General features: G+C 48.6%; 1 protein-coding gene and 1 pseudogene across 1 annotated transcript; both read left to right on the forward strand.

The window, feature by feature from the left end:
* Positions 1 to 281: 281 nt before the first annotated feature.
* Positions 282 to 19,729, forward strand: LOC133368575 (E3 ubiquitin-protein ligase MARCHF5-like). Its single transcript, XM_061592980.1, has 6 exons — positions 282 to 811; positions 4,823 to 5,025; positions 6,278 to 6,408; positions 7,458 to 7,641; positions 16,698 to 16,867; positions 19,246 to 19,729. Exons 1-6 carry the CDS (start codon positions 774 to 776, stop codon positions 19,414 to 19,416), a joined length of 897 nt encoding a protein of 298 aa, XP_061448964.1. The 5' UTR covers positions 282 to 773; the 3' UTR covers positions 19,417 to 19,729.
* LOC133368915 (5S ribosomal RNA) lies at positions 2,499 to 2,616 on the forward strand (annotated as a pseudogene).
* Positions 19,730 to 20,713: the final 984 nt, after the last annotated feature.

The following is a 20,713-nucleotide window of genomic DNA, read 5'->3' on the forward strand; positions in this document are numbered from 1 at the left end:
TCTCTCTCTCTGCCCAAAGTCCTGGAGAATTCCCACTATGCAGAGCAGGAGCACCCTGTCTTGCCTGGCCTGACTTCACCTGTTCACAAAAGCCTGCAAGCTCTTTGGGGCAGGGACTCTGACTCCTCCTCTTTCTTTAACAGGCTTTCATTTTTGCAAATTTCAGTAAATTCAGTTCTTCACTGTCACTCTGTACAGTCCTCTGGGCATCACCTGACGGAGCGATCATGACAACAGGCAGGTTTCCGGCAGGCGAAGCTTACCCTTGCAAGTGGAAAGGGTGCAAGGGCGTCCCCTGGAATTCTAAACGTAATGACGGGGAAGTGGGTTGCCAATGACCTGCAGTAACCATTCACAGACCTTGCCCCCGCCCCGAAAAAATATTTCTGCGGACACTCTTGAAAGGGACTTCCTCCGTTCAAGCCGTATAATTTGCAGCTGATAAAAAGGCCGGGAGCTTTACCAACAGCCGCTGCGAAGCCGGACGCTCCTGGTGTAACAACCACGAAAGGGTGAGGCTGCGCGGCTTTCAGAGGACCCGGAAGCAGAGAGGCGACGTCGGTGGCAGAGGCCGGATCGCGGTTTGTACGAGGAAAAGGGCTTTCCTGCCTAGCGCCGCCCCGCTGCGCCGGGGGCTTCTCGGAGCTGTTTTGCATCACTGCGCGTTCGCACGTAGCCATGGAACCCGCGAGACGCCTCGGAGCCTCTCGCTGAGCTGGTTCCCCGGGCTGGGCCGAATCTCAGGGCTGCTTCTCGCGCGGGGCTCGTTGGAAATGGCAGCAGAAGCGGCGGCCGGGGAAGCCTCGGAGAGGTACAGGCTAAGCCGCGTCGGCAAGGCTGTTTGTGTACGTGTGAATGTGGCCCCCTCCCTCGTATGCTGACTTCTCCAGTTCTGACTCATCCTACTTGTTTTTTTGAGGGGTTGGGGTAGTTTTTTCTTTTCTGCTTTGTAATTTTTGTTTTGTTTTGAAAAAAATCTGTTCCTCGATGCCTTTTCTTGCTTTCTTTGCCCTTGGGTGTGACGGCGGTCGTGGGAATCAGGCTGGTGCTTCCACAGCCATCAAGAGCGCTAAGGCTGGAGACAGACCGCAGCCGCTTCTATTTTTTTTCTCTCACTTTCGTTTCCACAGAAAGCTGAAAGCGATTTGAGAAAAGGATCACTGGTCAAACAGGTTTAAATAAACAAATAAAATGACAACAGCCTTGCAGGGCTGTTTGACCAGAGGGAGCAATGAGGCATGATTGATGTGACTACCGCAAATCATAGGGCAGCCAGCTGGTAGGGGCTGATGAGTGGGCACCAGGTTGGGGAAGGCTCTTAGAGGAAGTGAGGCCTTTCTCAAACCCTCTTTAAGCTTTTTTTTTTTTTTTTTTTAAGATGTTCTGTCTCCCTCCTGGAATGAGCTTGCTTGACAATCTGTATGCATATTAATAAACTAGTAATACTCCTCATAGAGAAATACAAATGTGGCTTAGAAGAAGATCAACAAAACAGAATGTGCAATAAAGCAGCAGCAGTCAATAAAAACAGTGGGAAAAGAGCTGCATCAAAGCAAAAGGGTGTTAAATCTCACCAGATGCTTAAAAACCTGGGAAAACAAAGCAAAGCAAATCTTTGCCCGGTATTGGGGAGCGGGCGGGAGAGACATTAGAGTGGGCCCACAGCAAGCTTCCTTCCACAGGAAATGTTAGAAGTGGAGGAACCACTTATGCAAAAGAAGTCTGATACCCTTTGAAGTAAGCCCCCAGGGAGTTCTTACTCCCAAGAAAGCGAGCACAGGTTTGCAGCAGCCTGAATCCTGACTCCTTCAGCCAGGGCTGGAGAACCTGTTGCCATCCAGATGATGTTGGATTCCCATCATCTCTGACCATTGGCTATGCTGGTTGGGGCTGATGGGAGTTGTGACTGCATACCAGAGATGAGGAACCTGTGGCCCTTTGGATGTTGTTGGACTTCAACCCCAGCTGATAATCAGTGGATCTTATCAGGGTTCATCGTAACATACCAAATCCTGGCCTGCTTCATTGGTCCCTTTCAAACCTGGTTATATATATATTTGCCCCCCAGCGGAACAGGGGATAAAACACAATTTGTGACTCAAAACCACAAACCCAAAACTTACAACTGAAATGATTACACCAGTTTATTGATACACAAAGCTTAATGGTATTATGAAATAATGAACTGATAGGCAGTAAAACAAAGATAATATTGGAAGTGCAGCAACTTAAAGTAACTTAGAAAATACCTTAAAGCAATGTCAGATATATATATTATTTACATAAACTAATTAATGCTGAGATGCACTAACAGTAAAATAATAAAAATACACGCATACCTGGAAGTATGTCCCACGTACATCTGAGTAGATATGTATAGGACTGTGTTAATGGCTGGGCATCGGGGGAGCTAGTTTTGTGAACTATTGTAGCAAAGCGGTTAAGAAGTATGAGCTGCAAATCAGGAAGTCCCATATTTAGATCTTATGTAATGCCCTAACTACAGCCATACTACCCTGAACATCCCGATCTTGTCTGATCTCGGAAGCTAAGCAGGGTCAGGCCTTGTTAGAACTTGGATAGGAGACCGCCTGGGAATACCGGGTGCTGTAGGCCTAGCAGAAGGCAATGGTAAACCACCTCTGAATACCTTTGCCATGAAAACCTTATGAACATATCCAAAAAAGATTCATAGGGTCACCATAAGTTGCAATCGACCTGAAGGCATGTAACAACAACACCTCATGTCCTAACTGCTCTTTCTCAAGCCTCAGTCCTTCACCTGCAGCAAGGGGAGGAAAAAACTGGCCTGCATTACAAGGCCATTGTAAGGCTTATTGAGGTAATGTATCTGAAGCACTTTAAACACCCAAGCTCTGTGTGGCATGACTGGGACACGCTGAGTGTAAGTAGCCCACACCTCTACTACACCTGTGCCTCAGGTGTGTCTCAAGTCCTCTTCTGGGATACAGTGCTGGTAGCTGGGTTGTGGGTTTTTTTAGCTATAAGTAATAATAATATTTAGCATTTATATGGTGATATTTGAGGGCTCAAAGTGCTTCATGTACATTAGCTCATTAATATATGAGCTTCTGGGTCTCTAGAAACAAGCCTGGATCTAGAAGTACCCCGAAGCTGTAGATCTGCTGCTTCAGGGGGAGTGCAACCCTGTCCAGATCAGGTTAGAAAATCTAGACCTGGATGGTAATTCCATCCTCAGCCAACCAACCTTCCGTTGCATGGGTTAAGTTCCAGCTTATTACCCACGTAGGAAGCTGCTATATTTCGCGCAGGACCATTGTTCAGTCTAGCTCAGCATAATCTACAGCTGCTTTCACCAGCCTGCCCTCGCAGATGTTTTGGACTACAACTCCCATCAGCCCCAGTTAGGGGTGATTGGACTTGTAGCCCAAAACATCTGGAAGGCACGAGGTTGGCGAAGGCTGATCACTGATTGGCAGCAGCTCTCCAGGGTTTCAGTCAGGAGTCTTTGCCATAACTTCCTGGAGACATCATAGACTGAACTTGTTATATGAAAGCGGGTGCTCTACCATTACATTTCGGCCGAAAATCCAAGAAGGGGAAGCGAGGGAATCGCTGATCTCGGGCACCAGTCTGCCTTTTCCAAATCTGACGAAAGGAGAGATGGAGTCGTGTGCCATCACTGTCACAAAGATGCCCTTGTGATGCAGATCTCAGGAAGGCCTCTGCTAATGATTTCCTATAGATGTTAAGCGGCATGGGGACAAAGTGGTGCTTCAGAGAACCCTGTCAGCCACAGGTGAGAGGAGGAGTCCCCTAGCAGCGCTTTCTGGGACCTACCCTCTAGGAACCGCTGTAAAACGGCCTCCCAGTATCGGTCCAGAAGATTTACCATATTTGATAGCATTGAAATCCATTGAGAGGTCAAGAAGAACCCACAGGGACTTCAGGCTGCCATCCAGGCAATGCTTCAAAATGAGATGCACTTTATTTTATGCATGTGACAGGCATCGTATAATCTAAGTCCAAGCTGGGCCCCAGGATATATTTTTTTCCTCCCTGCAGTCTTACTTACATGGCCTTATAGGCCCCTTTCTGCTATTCTGTGATTCCTTTTAGAGCAGTGGTGGAGGACCTCTGGCCCACCGCACCTCCTATCTGACCCGCTGGCCTGTTTGCAGGGGACTCTGTTCCAGGTCCCGCCTCTTCTCCTTGTTGTGCATCTCTTTCCTTCCAGTCAGCTGAGCAGGGTGAACCTCCTTGCCTGTGGTCTGTTCCCTAATCCACCCCCACTGCTCAGCTGATCTTGGAGAAATGGTTCAGCACACTAAAAGCACCCTGAAACATGTTAAAAACAGACTTTAAAATATATTAAAACACAGCATCTTTAAAAGCATCTTTTTTTTAAAAAAAAAGCTTTAAAAACATCTTAAAAAGCATTTTCAACACAGATGCAGACTGTGGGGTGTATATATGTGTGCGTATGAGTGATTGTGTGCATGCATGCTTTTGCCATACCCTCTTTGAGTTTTGACCCTCTGACCACTTCCCCTGATGGAAAAACAAGGGGAGGGGAAAAGTTCTAGAGCCTTAACAATGGAGCCTTAAAAATGCATTATGGCCCACACTCTGCTCCCTACCTTTTCCTTGCTCTAGGGCAAGAGGTAACCGAGGCAGCTGACTGCATGTCAAGCCTTATTATTTATGCTCTTAAACCTCCCCACCCCGTCCTGCTCATCCACATTTTGCTTCTTATGAACAAACTTTGGATGCACTTTAAAACCTGACGGAACAGCTAAAGGCCATGTGTCCTCTCTCTGTCTGGCATCTCTCCTTCCAGGCATTGCTGGGTCTGTTTTGCCACCGAGGGTGATGACCGGTCAGCCGAGTGGGTCTGCCCTTGCCGTTGCAAAGGCTCCACCAAATGGATCCACCAGGCCTGCCTCCAGCGGTGGTTGGACGAGAAGCAGAAAGGCAACAGCACAAGCAGCGTGAGCTGCCCACAGTGTGGCACAGAGTATAGCATTGTCTTCCCCAAACTAGGTGAGTTGTTGGCCTGGCCAGCCCAGTTCCCACTGACTGATGTGGCTGGATCGATTCCCCTCATGAGGCTGGGGAGCTGTCGAGCAAAGCCAGGTCCAAGGCAAGGTGTGTAAAAGCAACAGGGGAGCTGTCTGTCCAAGGAATCCCAGTGGGCCAGGTGTGCAGAGAGATTGCGCCCCCAATAGCCAGGCAGCTACAAAGCAGTTCTCTAGTTGCCTCGGCTGACCCTCCAGGTGTGACTTCCTAGAGCATCAGCAGGGCCCTGAGCCAGAGGTGCACATCAGTTCCTGATTCTACATCTGAAAGAGAGCTTGGAAATGGGAGTCCTTGTTGTCCTGCCATCTGCATACGTTGTGCATGGTTTGGTCATCAGCGGAGGCTTGAAACCGTCTGTGTCCCTGGGATCTTGGGGGTAATAACAGAGGGTCTGGGGTTGGAGAGTGTCCAGTCAGGATGAAGTCCCCTTCTGGAGACTTTCTGGGTGTGGGTGTCTTGCAGAGTAGCAGTTTCAGGGTGTCCAGTGCAATAGGGTTGACCATTGGGTCCTTCTTCTCTGAGGAAGAGGTCTCATCTGATTCCGGGTCCAAGTTGGCAGCATGAATAAAATCCTGGCAGCTCTTAGGCAGCAGAGAACTGCTCCCAAGTGTATCCAATCCCTTCCAAAAGCAGCTTGACGGGGGAATCTGCTGAAGTCAAACAGCACCAAAGGTAAAGCAATGGCTGCAAAGGAACAATCAGGAACATACCTCTGCTATAGGCAAAGGATTATATTCAACTAACGTTTACTGGGAGTAGACCATTAAAATTGATGCACCGAGGTTAGTCATAGCCATGAATTTTCAATGGATCTTCTCTGAGTAAAAGTAAGTTGAATACAACCCAGGCACTTTATGATGATGCATGACATCATCCTTTCCATTAACCGTAAGTCAGTGGGAATTAAGGGGGGGAAACCACCTAATGTTTGTATGTTATTCAGCTGTTTTGGACTTATTGGTGGGAACTCTGGAAGCTGAGAGGAGAAGGCACCAGATTTAAAGATACTGAGAAACTGGTTAGAATCCTGCTTGTACCTTTTCCCTCCTGCCTTGTGAAAGGGGTTGAGACCCTTTCCCAGGGGGTGAGCGGTCCAATATCGCTGGAGGGGCCTGAATGCCCAGGCCACAATCCTGATGCTTGCTGAGGGTCACACCCTAGGGATGCCTGCACCGTTCAGTGGCTGTTCTGACATTTTGCGATCCTTCCTTTGCAGGCCCCTTGGTGTATTTCCTGCAACAAGTGGACCGTGTTTTATCCAAAGTGAGCCCCTTTGCTGCAGCTGGCATTGTGGTGGGGACGCTCTACTGGTCGGCGGTTACTTATGGGGCTGTCACTGTCATGCAGGTAACACATGGGGGGGGAAAGAATGGATTAGATGGAGTATCCAAAGAAGCTTGATAGGGCTGCAAAGCTTCATCAAAATTGACAAAAGTTTTGGTTGAAAAAAACACTAGAGTTCTGTGATTTTTTTTGCATTGTACATTCTTCATCAGGTTTACTTTTTTCAGAGCAAAATTAGAAGAGTGATACCTGGTGCTCTTTAGAACAAAGAACCAAGGACGCTTAAGCATTAATCTTAACTAGACTGTAGAGAACTTAGAATGCTATATAGATAACACTGAGTTTAAATGGAAGCTCAGCCAACAACCTGGGGAAATAATTTTCCTGCTTTCCACCCACATCTGTAGAACGGAAAACAAAAGGGGCCTGGACTGCAAGCTTTTGGGGGCAGGGACCTCTCTCTTGGCCATGTTATTCTGCAAAGCAGTCTTCGCCAACCTGGCACTTTCTAAATGTTGCTGGACTACAACTCCCATCCTCCCCCACTACTGGCCGTGCTGGCTGGGGCTGATAGGAGTTGGATTCCCCCAGCATCTGGAGGGCATCATGTTGGGGAAGGCTGCTGTAAAGGATTGTTTGCATAGAAGGTGCTGTAGAATAATAATCTGGGATTTGGGGCTGTGAAATAAGGGAGAATGTAGATACTTGCTGCAGGGATGGTCTGTGCTAGGAATCTGTAGACATCTGGTCAGACTCTTACCATTTGTGTTGTGTTAACGGTAGTGACGGCTGGTGGCTCCATATCAGTGGAATCCACTCTGGGTTTTAATCTCAGCTTTCAAGGAACTGTCCATTGTAGCCTTATGCTCATCATTGATGGAGGTGGAAGTGGTCCAGCTCTCTCATCTGTGTCATTGATCCAGGGTTATGGTCTGAAGGCACATGAGGCCAGCTCCCTACTGAAGCTAAGCAGGGTCAGGTCTAGTCAGTGCCTGGATGGGAGACCGCTTGGGAACCATGTGTAAGCCGCCTTGGGTTTCTAGCATGAAAAGAAAGGCGGGGTAGAAATGTAATAAATAATAAATAATTGATAGTCTCTCCTCCTTTTGCAGGTTGTCGGTCATAAAAAGGGCTTGGATGTGATGGAGCGGGCAGACCCCCTCTTTTTGCTCATGGGGCTTCCCACCATCCCTGTCATGCTGGTGTTGGGCAAGATGATCCGCTGGGAAGATTATGTGCTGCGGGTGTGGCGGAAATACTCTAGCAAGCTCCAGGCCCTGCAGGCCTTGGTGCCAGGTGAGGGCTGCCATCTACCCGCCCCTCCTTGTCTGGGCAATTGCCTCTGTTTGATAGGGTGGGAGATTAGAATGCAGCTAGGGGCAGCTGGTGGCTCCGTGTCAAGGTGCTTCAGCAGGCTGGACAGCTCCTTGAAAATTCGGACCAAAACCTGGAGCAGATTCCGCTGCCCAGCTGACATGGAGCTACCAACCACCACTGAATGCAGCTGACCTCCCCCTTTGGCTGTGCATTTGACCATGATTCAGTGGAAGGAAGGGTGGCGGCAAGGGGTGTTCCTCCATGCGCACATACTTTGTGCAAAAAGAATAACAAAAAGTTGCACCAAGGAATACTGAATCTTGCAGATTTGCGTAATTTTACAAATTTTGCATATTTTCTTCTGCAGTTATTATCATCATTAAATGGATTCTTAGCCCACCTTTTAGGGCAAAAGGGTGGCTAACCTGTGGCCCTCCAGAGGTTGCTGAACTACAGATCCCATCAGCCCTACCAGCATGACCACTGGCCAAGGATGATGGAACTTGTAGTTCAGCAATATCTGCACGGTCACAGGTTAGCCACCCCCATTTTGGATTGTATAGCCTGCGTAGACAGGTTGCAACCAAATCAATAAAATGTAACAATAAAAATCCAAAATCTAAAATAACTGTAAAAAAGAAAACATTAAAATAACAGCAGCAGATAAAAATAGTTCTCAAATTTAACAACCATAAAACCACCCCAAACCAGGATTTTTAAAAAGTCTTTAGGGCAGCCTTCTCGAACTTGGTGTTCTCTAGATGTTTTTGCCCACCACCCTAATTAGCCCCAGCCAACAGGCTCAATTATCAGGGACAATGGGAGTTCAGCTGGAGAGCTCCAGGTTGGGGAAAGCTGCTCCAAAGCAGGGATGGGGGACTTGTGGCCCTCCAGATGTTGTTGGACCCCCCTCATCCCTGACCATTGGCCATGCTGGCTGGGGCTAGTGGGAGTCTGACACACATCTGGAGGGCCACAAGTTCCCCATCTCTGCTTTAGCGATTTCCTAAAGGCCAACAGAGAGGCAACCTGTTTTGCAGAACTTAGTCTGCACTTTCTGTTTGTGATAAGGGCTTGCACAAGATTCTGAGAGAACCCTTGAAAAACACCCCTCTGGCTCCCAGGGTTTCACCTTGCAATTGCCCATACACATTCACACACATCTTTGCAGCCTTGAGGGCTAGAAACTTGCCCAGTGCCATATTATGTGCCCTTTTTCTACATTCCCATGGGGCGGTGGCGTAGAACTTAGTTGGATGCAACCCTGTGTACCTTGCTTTGCAGGGAGCAGCATCATTTGCTGTTTTTTGTCCGGCAGCAAAATGTCTTGGTCCAGCCCTGCTTCCTTCTGTTTTCCCTTTTCCTTCCCTTGACCCCCTTCCCACATTTCTTTTTTAAAAGACATCTCCCCTCTTTTTAATAGGCATCCCTCCTCTCTTGTCTGTCCCCCAGTCCCTTCTCCCCATTTTGTGCCCCTCCCCTTTGCACAGCTCATTCTTCCATGACCCAAAGGGGCAGGCAGGCATTGCAGCTCTTCTCTCCCTGCTTATTTCTCTCCTTAGCCGCTAGGGCTTCTGTGTCCCCCACCCTGCCACAGGTGCGCTTTCTCTGCCTGTAGGTGAAGGAGCCGTCAGAATCCTCATCAGTCAGAGCTGGGCTGCTCTTGGAGGGTGAGCATAATGCGCAGCCCTGCACTGAAAGCCTTCCAGATGCTGGGGGCTGCATGCAATGAGCTTGAAAGACAGCCAGGATGGCAGAGGTGGGGAACCTTTTTCTGGCTGGAGGTCAAAGTTGACAGGTGGGTGGAGCCAATCACCCGACATCGTAGGAATGTCAGGTGATGCTTCCCATTGAAGCTCCGATTTTCAAGACTTCAAAGTGAACTGCAGGACTTTCAAACACAGAGGGGAAGGATCATTTCGATATGTCCAGGATGGGAGCATGCCTTCAAACAAAAGAATTGTTGTTAACCCCTAAGTTGCTCTCCCATTCAGATAACCTGGATAGCCTTGCTGACACTTCCCCCGGGTTGAAAATCCTGCTTGTGAACGCCAGGTCAGTGACTGGTAAAGCTAGCGCTATTCAGGAATTGATCCTGGATGAGCGCGCTGACCTGGCGTGTATTACGGAAACCTGGCTGGACGAAGCTGGGGGAGTGAATCTCTCTCAGCTTTGTCCTCCTGGTTTCTCTGTACATCAGCAGGCTAGACCTGTGGGACGGGGAGGTGGAGTCGCAGTGGTTTTTCGAGATACCATACACTTGGCCAGGTTTCCTCTCCCACATTTCTCAGGGTCCGAATGCGTTTTTTTGAAAGTGGGTGCCTGGGACAGAATAGGGATTCTGTTGGTGTACCGCCCACCCCGCTGCCCAACCGTCTCCCTTCCTGAGCTTATCAAGGTAATCTCAGAGTTGGTTTTGGAATCCCCTAGGCTTATAGTACTGGGTGATTTCAATATCCACACCGATGTTGCCCTTTCTGGAGTGGCTCAGGATTTCATGGCCTCCATGACAACCATGGGTCTGTCCCAAGTAATATCAGGCCCCACTCACACTGCTGGTCATACTTTGGACCTTGTTTTCTGTGTTGGACGGGATGTTTGTGATCTCGGTGTGGAGGAACTTTCATTAGTTCCGTTGTCATGGACAGATCACTACCTGGTCAGGTTCAAACTTACTGGGACTCAGAACCTCCGCAGGGGTGGGGGACCAATTAGAATGGTCCGCCCCAGGAGACTGATGGATCCAGATGGTTTCCTGACGGCTTTTGGGGATTTTCCTGTCACCTCGGCAGGTGATTCTGTCGAAGCCCTGGTCGACCTCTGGAATGAGGAAATGACCAGGGCGGTGGACACAATCGCTCCTAAGCATCTCCTTTCGCGGACTGGACCTAAATCTGCTCCTTGGTTTACCGAGGAATTGGGTGTGATGAAACGCGAACGAAGGAGACTAGAGCGCCGTTGGCGAAAAACTCAGAGCGAATCTGATCGAACTCGGGCTAGGGTCTATTAAAAGACCTACTCCATGGAAGTGCAGGCTCAGAATAAAGTTTTCTTCTCTGCCTCCATTGCGTCTGCTAGGTCTCGTCCGGCGGAACTGTTCCGAGTGGTTAGGAGTCTTTTAAGTTCTGACCCCTGTGATCACGATGATGTCCACTCAGCAGCCTGCTGTCATGATTTTGCATGACACTTCGCAGATAAAGTCACTCAGATTCGTTCTGACTTAGACACCAAAATTAATACAGTCTCTGTGGATGTAACTTTGACTCCTGCTTGTTTGATTAGATTGGATTCTTTTCAGCCTGTTCAACCCGAGGATGTGGACAAATCCTTGGAGAGGTGCGTCCTACTACCTGCATACTAGATCCTTGCCCCTCCTGGCTTATAAAAAATGCCAGAGGAGGACTGGTTGAATGGGTCAGGGACGTGGTTAATGCCTCTTTGTCTCAGGGCAGAATTCCGTCCTGTCTAAGAGAGGCAGTAATAAGACCTCTGTTGAAAAAACCCTCCCTGGACCCTTCACTATTAGTTAATAATAATAATAATAATAATAATTTTAATTTATGTGTCGCCTATCTGGCCAATGGCCACTCTAGGCGACGTACATACAATAAATATGGCAGAATACAATATAAAAATACAGTGAAATATATAAATTATAAGAGCAAACAATACATAATAGGAGGCATTTAAAACAGAAGAATATTAAGCCTCCCCAGAAGTCCCGAAAGCCTGCTGAAAAAGCCAGGTCTTTAAGGCCTTGCGGAACATATTCAGGGAAGAGATGTGCCGAAGATCTTGTGGGAGGGAGTTCCAGAGGGTGGGGGCCGCCACTGAAAAGGCCTTCTCTGTAGTGCCCACCAACCTAGCTGCTTTGGTTGGCGGGACTGAGAGAAGGCCTTGTGTGGCCGATCTTGTCAGGTGGCATGATTGGTGGCGTTGTAGGCGCTCCTTTAGATAAACTGGGCCGAGACCGTGTAGGGATTTAAAGGTTAAAACCAACACCTTGATTTGGGCCCGGAAAACAACTGGAAGCCAGTGTAGATCGAACAACACTGGCGTGATGAGGTCCCGGCGACGACTGTTTGTGAGTAATCGAGCCGCCGCATTTTGAATAAGTTGTAGTTTCCGGACCGTTTTCAAGGGTAACCCCATGTAGAGCGCATTACAGTAATCTAATCGAGAGGTGACCAGGGCATGTACTACCAGTGGGAGCTGATGAACAGAAAGGTAGGGTTGCAGCCTACGTATAAGGTGTAGTTGGTACCAAGCTGCCCGGCTCACAGCCGAAATCTGAGCCTCCATGGACAGCTTGGAATCAAGTACAACCCCGAGGCTGCGGACCTGGTCCTTTAGGGGTAAACTCACCCCATTGAACTTCAGGTCAGCGGTTCCCAACCTTCTCTTGTCCCCCACGAGCAGTACCTCGGTCTTGTCGGGTTTCAGTTTCAGCCTATTCCTTCCCATCCATCCACTCACGGACTCCAGGCACTTGGACACGGTCTCCACAGCCAACTCTGGTGAAGATTTAAATGAGAGATAGAGCTGAGTGTCATCCGCATATTGGTGACACTGCAGCCCAAATCTCCTGATGATTGCCCCCAGCGGCTTCATATAGATGTTAAATAGCATGGGAGAGAGGATAGAACCCTGTGGCACACCACAATTGAGAGGCCAAGGGTCTGAAACCTCCTCCCCCAATGCCACCTGTTGGTACCTATCAGAGAGAAAGGAGCGGAACCACCGTAATACAGTGCCTCCTATTCCCAATCCCTCTAGGCAATATAAAAGGATACTGTGGTCGACAGTATCAAAAGCCGCTGAGAGATCGAGGAGGACAAGGAAGGTAAATTCTCCCCTATCTAATGCCCTCCTCATATCATCTACCAGAGTGACCAAGGCTGTTTCAGTTCCGTGACCAGTCCTGAAGCCCGATTGGTATGGATCTAAGTAATCCGTTTCATCCAAGTGTGTCGACAACTGATTGGCCACCACTCGCTCAATGACCTTGCCCAAGAATGGTAAATTCGAAATTGGGTGAAAGTTATTAAAAACTTGGGGATCCAAGGAGGGCTTCTTTAAGATGGGCTTTACAATTGCCTCCTTGAGGGCTGATGGCATCACACCCTCTTTCAAGGATGCGTTTACCACCGCCTTGATCCCCTCACCCAACTTCTCTCTGCATCTCATGATGAGCCACGATGGGCAAGGGTCAGTTAGACAGGTGGTAGGCCTTACAGTCGAGAGCACCTTGTCCACATCCTCAGAAGAGAGAGGCTGAAAATGATCCCAGCATACCGGCATGCAACCGGTCAACTCCGATTCATTCACTGTATCCACGGCGCACGGGATCGAGCTCCGTATGTGTTCGATTTTATCAGCAAAGTGCTTAGCCAAAGTGTCACAGGAGGCTTTTGACTGTTCCAAGGGTTCCTGAGCAACTGGACCGACCAGGCTTCGGACCACTTGGAACAACCTCCTGGGACAGCACTCTGCAGACGCAATAGAGGCAGTAAAGAAAGCCTTCTTTTCTGTCCTTATTGCCACTTGGTAGGCAGTTACTGCTACTCTAACTTGTGTCCGGACACCTTCGGAGCGGGATTTCCGCCACCGGCGTTCTAGTCGTCTCACCTCCTGTCTCAGAATACGCAGCCGTGGTGTATACCACGGTGCTAACTGAGTTCTATTCAGGGGGAGAGGACGTTTCGGAGCCACCCGGTCTAACGCCCCGGTGATCTTTCCATTCCACTCCATCACCAGGGTTTCAACCGGGCAACCTTCAGCAGGTTCCAGTTCCCCTAGCGCAGTCAGGAATCCATCAGGATCCATCATGCGCCTGGGGCGGACCATTCTAATAGGTCTGTCACCCCTGCGGAGAGGGTGTGGCATTGTGAAGTCCATGTTTACCAGATGGTGATCTGACCATGACACAGGAGTGGAAAGAACCACTCCCAACTTCAGAGCACTTTTCTCCTCTCCCAGGACAAATACAAGGTCGAGAGCATGACCGGCTACATGGGTGGGCCCAGTATTACTGAGGTGCAGTTCCCAGGAAGCCATGGTTTCCAGGAAATCCCGAGGGGCTCCAGTGAGAGTGGTCCCGGCATGCACGTTGAAGTCACCCAGCACTAACAATTCTGGGGACAACGCCCGTACAGCCGAGACCACCTCCAGCACCTCGGCCAGGGAGTCTGCTGTGCAGCGGGGTGGGCGGTACACCAGCAGGATCCCTAAACTGCCCTCCAGTACATGGAGTCAACAAACTTGGTCCTATGGAGAGGAGATCTGGCAAAAACCAAGGACTCCCGGTAAATGACTGCCACACCCCCTCCCCGCCTGCCCACCCTCGGCTGCTGTGCGCAGCGGAAACCTGGCGGACACATGGCCTCGAGAATGGGTGCAGAGGCCTCATCCAGCCAAGTCTCCGTAATACATGCCAGGTCTGCACACTCATCCAAGATCATGTCGTGGATGAGTGAAGTTTTTGTACCACAGACCCGGCATTGCACAACAGCAGACGAAGGTCGGTAGGAACCTTGCGTCCCCCAGTTATCGTCTGGTTTTGGGCAGACCCGGAACAGGGGATGGGTATAATGCATCTACCCCCTGTTCCCCTATGCTGGCGTGGTCTGCCTACAGCACCTTTCCAGCGCCTGCCGCCCAGTCTTTCAATGACTTGGCCCCTCACCTCCCCTGTCACATCCCCTCCTGACTTGCACATACTCTATCCCTGCCCGCCAATCAACAGGCCACCCAGTCTAAAAGTTAACTATCGCCCAGTCTCCAATATTCCTTTTTTGGGCAAGATAATAGAGCGGGTGGTGGCTGCCCAACTCCAGAGGTTTTTGGATGAGATGGATTATCTAGATCCATTTCAATCTGGTTTCAGGCCCGGTTACAGGACTGAGACGGCTTTGGTCGCCTTGGTGGATGACCTACGCAGGGAACTGGACAGGGGGAGTGTGTCCCTGTTAGTTTTACTGGATCTCTCAGCTGCTTTCGATACCATCGACCATGGTATCTTGTTGGATCGTCTTGCTGGGATGGGACTTGGAGGCATGGTGCTACAGTGGCTCCGGTCCTTCCTAGAGGGGCGAACCCAGAAGGTGGTCATGGGGGATGCCTGTTCGACCCCTTGGCCATTGACCTATGGGGTCCCTCAGGGTTCAGTCTTGTCCCCCATGTTATTCAGTATCTATATGAAACCGCTGGGAGAGGTTATCCGGAGTTTTGGGGTTCGGTGTCACCAATATGCAGACGACACCCAACTCTACTTCTCTTTTCCACCTAATGAAACCAAGGAAGCTGCCCAGACTCTGAACCAATGCCTGGTATCAGTGATGGACTGGATGGGGATGAACAGGCTGAAATTAAATCCGGACAAGACAGAGGTGCTCCTTGTCAGTAGGAGGGCAGATCAGGGAATAGGGATTCAACTTGTGCTGGATGGGGTTACACTCCCCCTGAAATCACAGGTTCGCAGCTTGGGAGTACTCCTGGACTTGGCTTTGAGCCTGGAGGCACAGGCCTCTGCTGTGGCCGGGAGTGCTTTTGCTCAGTTAAGATTGGTACGCCAGCTGCGCCCGTTCCTTAATTTGTCAGACCTGACTACGGTGACACATACCTTAGTTACATCCCGATTAGACTACTGTAACGCGCTTTACGTGGGGCTGCCCTTGAAGACTGCTCGGAAACTTAAATTGGTACAAAGAGCTGCAGCCAGAATGTTAACTGGAGCTGGACTTAGAGAACATACAACCCCTCTGTTGTACCAGCTCCACTGGCTGCCAATTTGTTTCCGGGCACAATTCAAAGTGCTGGTTTTGACCTACAAATCCCTATACGGCCTAGGTCCAGGCTATCTGTTAGATTGTATCTCCCCCTATGAACCTGTTCGGCCTTTGAGATCATCTGATGAGGCCCTTCTCACTATTCCATCTTCTTCGCAAGTTTTTCTTGCGCAGACACAGCATAGGGCCTTTTCAGTGGTTGCCCCTAGATTATGGAATTCCCTCCCCAATGAAGTTCGTATAGCTCCCTCGCTATTGTCTTTTCGTGCCCAGCTGAAGACTGTTTTATTTAGACGGGCTTTTAATTAATAATGTTTAGCTATTTTTAATCTATCTCTGATTTAATTTATTTTTAATTGTTTAAATTGTATATTTCTTGAACTTAATTGTCTATGGTTTTAATTTGATTATGGTTTTATTTGTAAGCCGCCCTGAGTCTTTGGAGAAAGGGCGGGGTATAAATATTTTAATAAATAAATAAATAAATAAATAAAACGCCTGCCTCCCGCAGTGCTTCTTCTGAAGTCTGAAGGAGAAGCACAGAGGGGATTGAAGGCAGGCTCTGATCTGCCTGTGGGTGGGTGAGAGCTCACCTTCAAGCACCTGCCCTCACTAGTGACATCAGCTGGTAGGCATGGTTTGGGGAAAATGGCCTCTCAAGCCAACTTGGACCCCTTGGGGGGCCATGATTGGGCCAGAAGTTCTCTACCCTTGCAATATAGAGAAACAAAGAAGGCAGCTGTTGGATCACCTTGAGCATGGGAAGCAGTCGTCTTCCCACAAGAAATGTTTTGCTTTTTTTAAAAAAAATGCTTTATTGTTACAGTCAATGACCAGCATAAAACAAAGACATAAAAACTCTCAAAAGAGAAAGTTATCCAAATATATAGGAGAACAAAAAACAGTAAAATAGGATAAAATGGAATTAAGATAACTTGTTAAAAACTTCAATAGGATAAAATCCCAAAGAGAAAAGAAGAAATTTACATGATGGCCTGGTGAGTTTTGCTTGCTGCAGCCCAAAATTTGGCAACGCTAACAGTATTAGATGCATTTTGGTCAGAAAGGAGTAAAGAAACAGAATGCATCTACTCGTCCTGGTGTTTTCAGTAGGAGAGATTTGATTAAAGTTCTACGTAGGCCATGATAGAAAGAGGAGTAGAGGAGGACATGAGTCAGTGTTTCCACCTCTCCAGAGTTGCAAGGGCATTTAATGGTGCTTTTTACTAATCCTCCTTCCATCGTTAGGGATTGGCCGTCCTGTTCCGCAGATCCCCTTCGCCGAGTCACGCTACCAGAGTGACCACCTGTCCATCTCGCGCACACTCTGCGGGGCCCTGATCTTCCCTACCATTGCCAACCTAGTTGGCAGGGTCACCTTCCGCAGGGTGAACTCCAGCCTCCAGCGTACCATCCTGGTGAGTAGCGAGACTGGGGAAGGAAAGGAATCAACGGAGTACTATGTGTGGGGCCAGAGTTCACAGGACTCACTCCGGTGCTGGGTTCAATATGGCATCTCTGCTGCTGTGCTATAGTGCTGCTAACCAAGAAAACCAGGGGGGGGGGTTAGAAGAAGGTTTTCCACCTGCACAAATTCCCCGTTACACACCCCACACTAAAAAACAAAGAAAGAATCCAAATGATTGCAAAGCGAACTTTGCTTCTTGCTTACACCCTGTATCAGTGGTGGTTTGTCCATAAGAGGAGTTCTTCTCTACTATACAGCACCAAGTCACTTGTGATTCTGCCTTAGTTCAGTAACTAACAGAAGCAAAACCAGGAGTGCTTTAAGAGTATTTACAATGATGTGGCAAAGTGTTACCAGCCCAAAGATTAAGGTGCAGAAGAAGAGAGTCCAGCCCAAAAGGAATTCTCATATGGTTTAGGCAGTTTGTTTTTAAGTATGGAAACTGAGCACGTTCTACTCTTATATAATTTGTGTATAAGCTGTCCCTGACATTGCCTGTTATTTAAGTGCTTAATCAACACATACGCCTCATTTCCCCATCCGTTTCTCAAACTGCGTATTACCTGCTTTCCAACTGCACAATTTTTTTCCAACCTCGTATTTCGGCTCCAGCTACACACAAGAAACCTTGGCAGGTAGCACGTTTGAGAGGATCCACTGCTTGGGCAGCAGAGTTTACAGTATATGCAGAAGGGACTGGCCTTGATCCCGGGCACCTCCAGCTAGAAGGATTTCATATAGTCCGGCTGGGAAAGACCTTTGCCAGAGACCTTGGAGAGCTGCTGTCCATTAGTAAACCTGTCTTTGCCAACCCGCTGCCCTCCATATACTTTGGACTACAGCTCCCATCAGCCCCAGCATTGTATGGGGGAAGGGGCCGTAGCTCAAGGTAGAGCATCTGCTTTGCATGCAGAAGGTCCTAGGTTTAGTCTGCAGCATCTCCAGGCAGGGCTGGCAGAGGTTCTTCCCAGAAACCCTGGTGAGCTGCTGCCAGTCAGTGTAGACACTACTGAGCCAGATAGACCAAAGGCCTGACTCAGTATAAGGCAGTGTCCTTGGTTGCTGTGTGGCTAATGGGAGTTGTAGTTCAAAACATCAGGAGGGCACCTGGTTGGCAGAGGTGGACTTAATGATCTGACTTGGCAGAAGGGAGTGCCACATTTTAAATTTGTCCCATGGATTTATATTCTGCCTTTCCACCATTTAGGTTGTTTGAGGCGACTTAAAAACCTGTGTGAACGAAATAGTCTCAGAGTGGGGCAGGGTTCCATTTCGTAGATCTTCCATCCTAGAACAAACCTGCAGACCCCCTTTCTTCCTAAGTCAGGGTAGCCAACTTGGTGCCCTCATGATGTTAGGGACACAGGAAGCTGCCTCACACCAAGTCAGATCGTTGGTCCACCTTGATCTGTGCGCTGGCTGGCAGATGCCCTCCAGGTTTTCAGGCCGGAGTCTCCACCTGGAGATGCTGGCAATGGAACCAGGGATATTCTGCATGCAAAGTGGGTGCTCAGCCACTGAACAACAGCCCTTCCCCAGTGGTTGGGCTCCAACTCCATCAGCCTTCACATTAACCATTGATCATGCTGATGGGGGGTTATGGGAGTTGGAGTCCAACATCATCAGGAGGGCATCGTGTTGGGCACTCCTACCCTATTTTGGAGAGCCAGTACCCTCTGGTGTCAGTCTCTGGCCATGCCAAAGCATACTGCCTCACTGGGAGGGGTGGGAAACAGCGTTCATTCCTACAACTCTGTTGGGAGACAGGAGAAGTAGTGCTCATGCCATCACCTCTGCTATAAGACCAGCTCTATGGGGTGCCTCCTGTCCCTGAACTGTTTCTCTTCAGCTGGTCAATATAAAAACTACTATTTAACTTTAAGAATTAGCACTTGAGTTTGATCTTTGTTTTTCCTTTTCCCTCCTTGGCTCTCTTTTCTTTTGTGCTGTGCCTTTTAGACTGTAAGCCTGCAGACAGGGACTGTCTTGTTTTCATTGATTGTATGTAAGCTGCCCTGGGAGTCTTTTGTCTGAAGAGCAGTGTATAAATGCTCAAAAGAAAGAGAAGAAATACTGGAAGGTAACAATGATCTGGCCAGGACTGCTCCTGCCGCACATTTCTTCCCGCAGGCAGCTGTCAATCTGCATCCTCTCCAAAAGGGGTTTGATGGAACTGCTCTCCACTCTCCCCATTGCTATTGGTGGTTCACATGTACCTGCCTATCCAGTGCTCAGTTTGTGAAAAAGAGGGCTTTTGTTTCTGGAGATGATTTGGGGCTCTCGGCTTTACCTTCTCATTTTTTAAATTATTATTTCTCCTTTTGCCAGGGAGGCATTGCTTTCGTCGCCATCAAAGGAGCCTTGAAGGTCTACTTCCGCCAGCAGCAGTACTTGATCCAAGCCAATCGGCGCATCCTCAACTTCGTAGAGAAGAGGGACATGGAAAAGGACCCTGCTCAGCTTGAGGAGGACAGCGGCAGCGAAGCAGGGCTCAGCTAGGGTGCACCCAAGGGACCCCACTTGCTTCAAAGCTCTTTAAAAGAAACCAGATTCCTTTCCGGGATAGATTTTAGGCCAATTGGTTCCACTCCCAAGAGGAAGCGCCAACAGATGCGCTGGGCTTAGGTCCCGGGGAGGGTGGAGAGGGAGGGAGAGAGAGAGATGCTGGCTTTAGGTTGGACTGGCCAAAGGAAAGTGCCTTCGTTCAGCCTGGCCGTTTGGCCCTGTGCAGCCTAGTTCCTTCCCCCGTCTTCATTTTTGAATCCTGTAAGCCATGAGTGAAATAAAACAAAAGAAGGTGTCCTCTTCATGACCTTGGCAAATTGATTAGACGGCTTATTTAAGAGCCATGGTTTTATCCAAGCCTTCCCCCATCTGGTGTCCTCTAAATGCTGCTGTTGTTATTATTATTATTAATTGAATTTATATCCCACCCTTCCTCCCAGAAGGAGCCCAGGGCAGCAAACAAAACACCAAAAACATCTTAAAAATAGACTTTAAAATATATTAAAACAAAACCTCTTTTAAAAAAACATTTAACAACATACTTAAAAGCAACTACAGCTCCTAGTGCACCCAGCCAAAGGTAGCCAGTGGGTGAGGGATGATGGGGCTTGAAGTCCAGTAGCATCGGGAGGGCCACAGCTTGCCTACCCCTGGCCTAGGGCATGCTGTCCTATGGAAACAGCTAGCAAGTCTCTTGCTGGTGGTGACTTGTTGTAGTTGCACCCTTTTAGCCAAAGAGATGTGGTGCTCAGGTCCTTTTGTAAACAATGATGAGGAAATCTTCATTCCAAGTTCCTTGAACTCTCAATACTTAGAAGGAAAATTCACTCTGCACTTGCTCAGGGGGCAGCTCCATCTATTCTTTAATCAGTTAGTCTTGACATAGATCCCTAACAAACTTCCCTATTGTGAGGATAAAATAGAGAGGGATGGGAAACCTATGTATGCCACCCTGAGGTCCTTGGAACGAAAAAAAAATGCACAATTGCCCACTACTGCTTCAGGCAAGGGTCTTCCTGAGTTGTATCTACTGTTTGTGATGCAATGACTAGTAATTCAGCCCACCTACCTTCTAGTAAATGCTTGGCTCTTTCCAATAATTGCTGGCATTATCCAATCCTTCCAATAATGGGTACAGCCTGAACTCTATACCCCCCAACAATGGTCCAGTGAGTTACATAATGCAGGAGGCTCTATCCTTGCCACAAACACACCTGCAGAGTTCATGGCACAAACATTTGTCACATCCTTCAAGTTGCGGCCACTTTTGTGCTCACGGGTTAAAGCCTGA

The sequence above is a fragment of the Rhineura floridana genome, chromosome 12, assembly GCF_030035675.1.
Source record: "Rhineura floridana isolate rRhiFlo1 chromosome 12, rRhiFlo1.hap2, whole genome shotgun sequence".
Classification (NCBI taxonomy): Eukaryota; Metazoa; Chordata; class Lepidosauria; order Squamata; family Rhineuridae; genus Rhineura; species Rhineura floridana.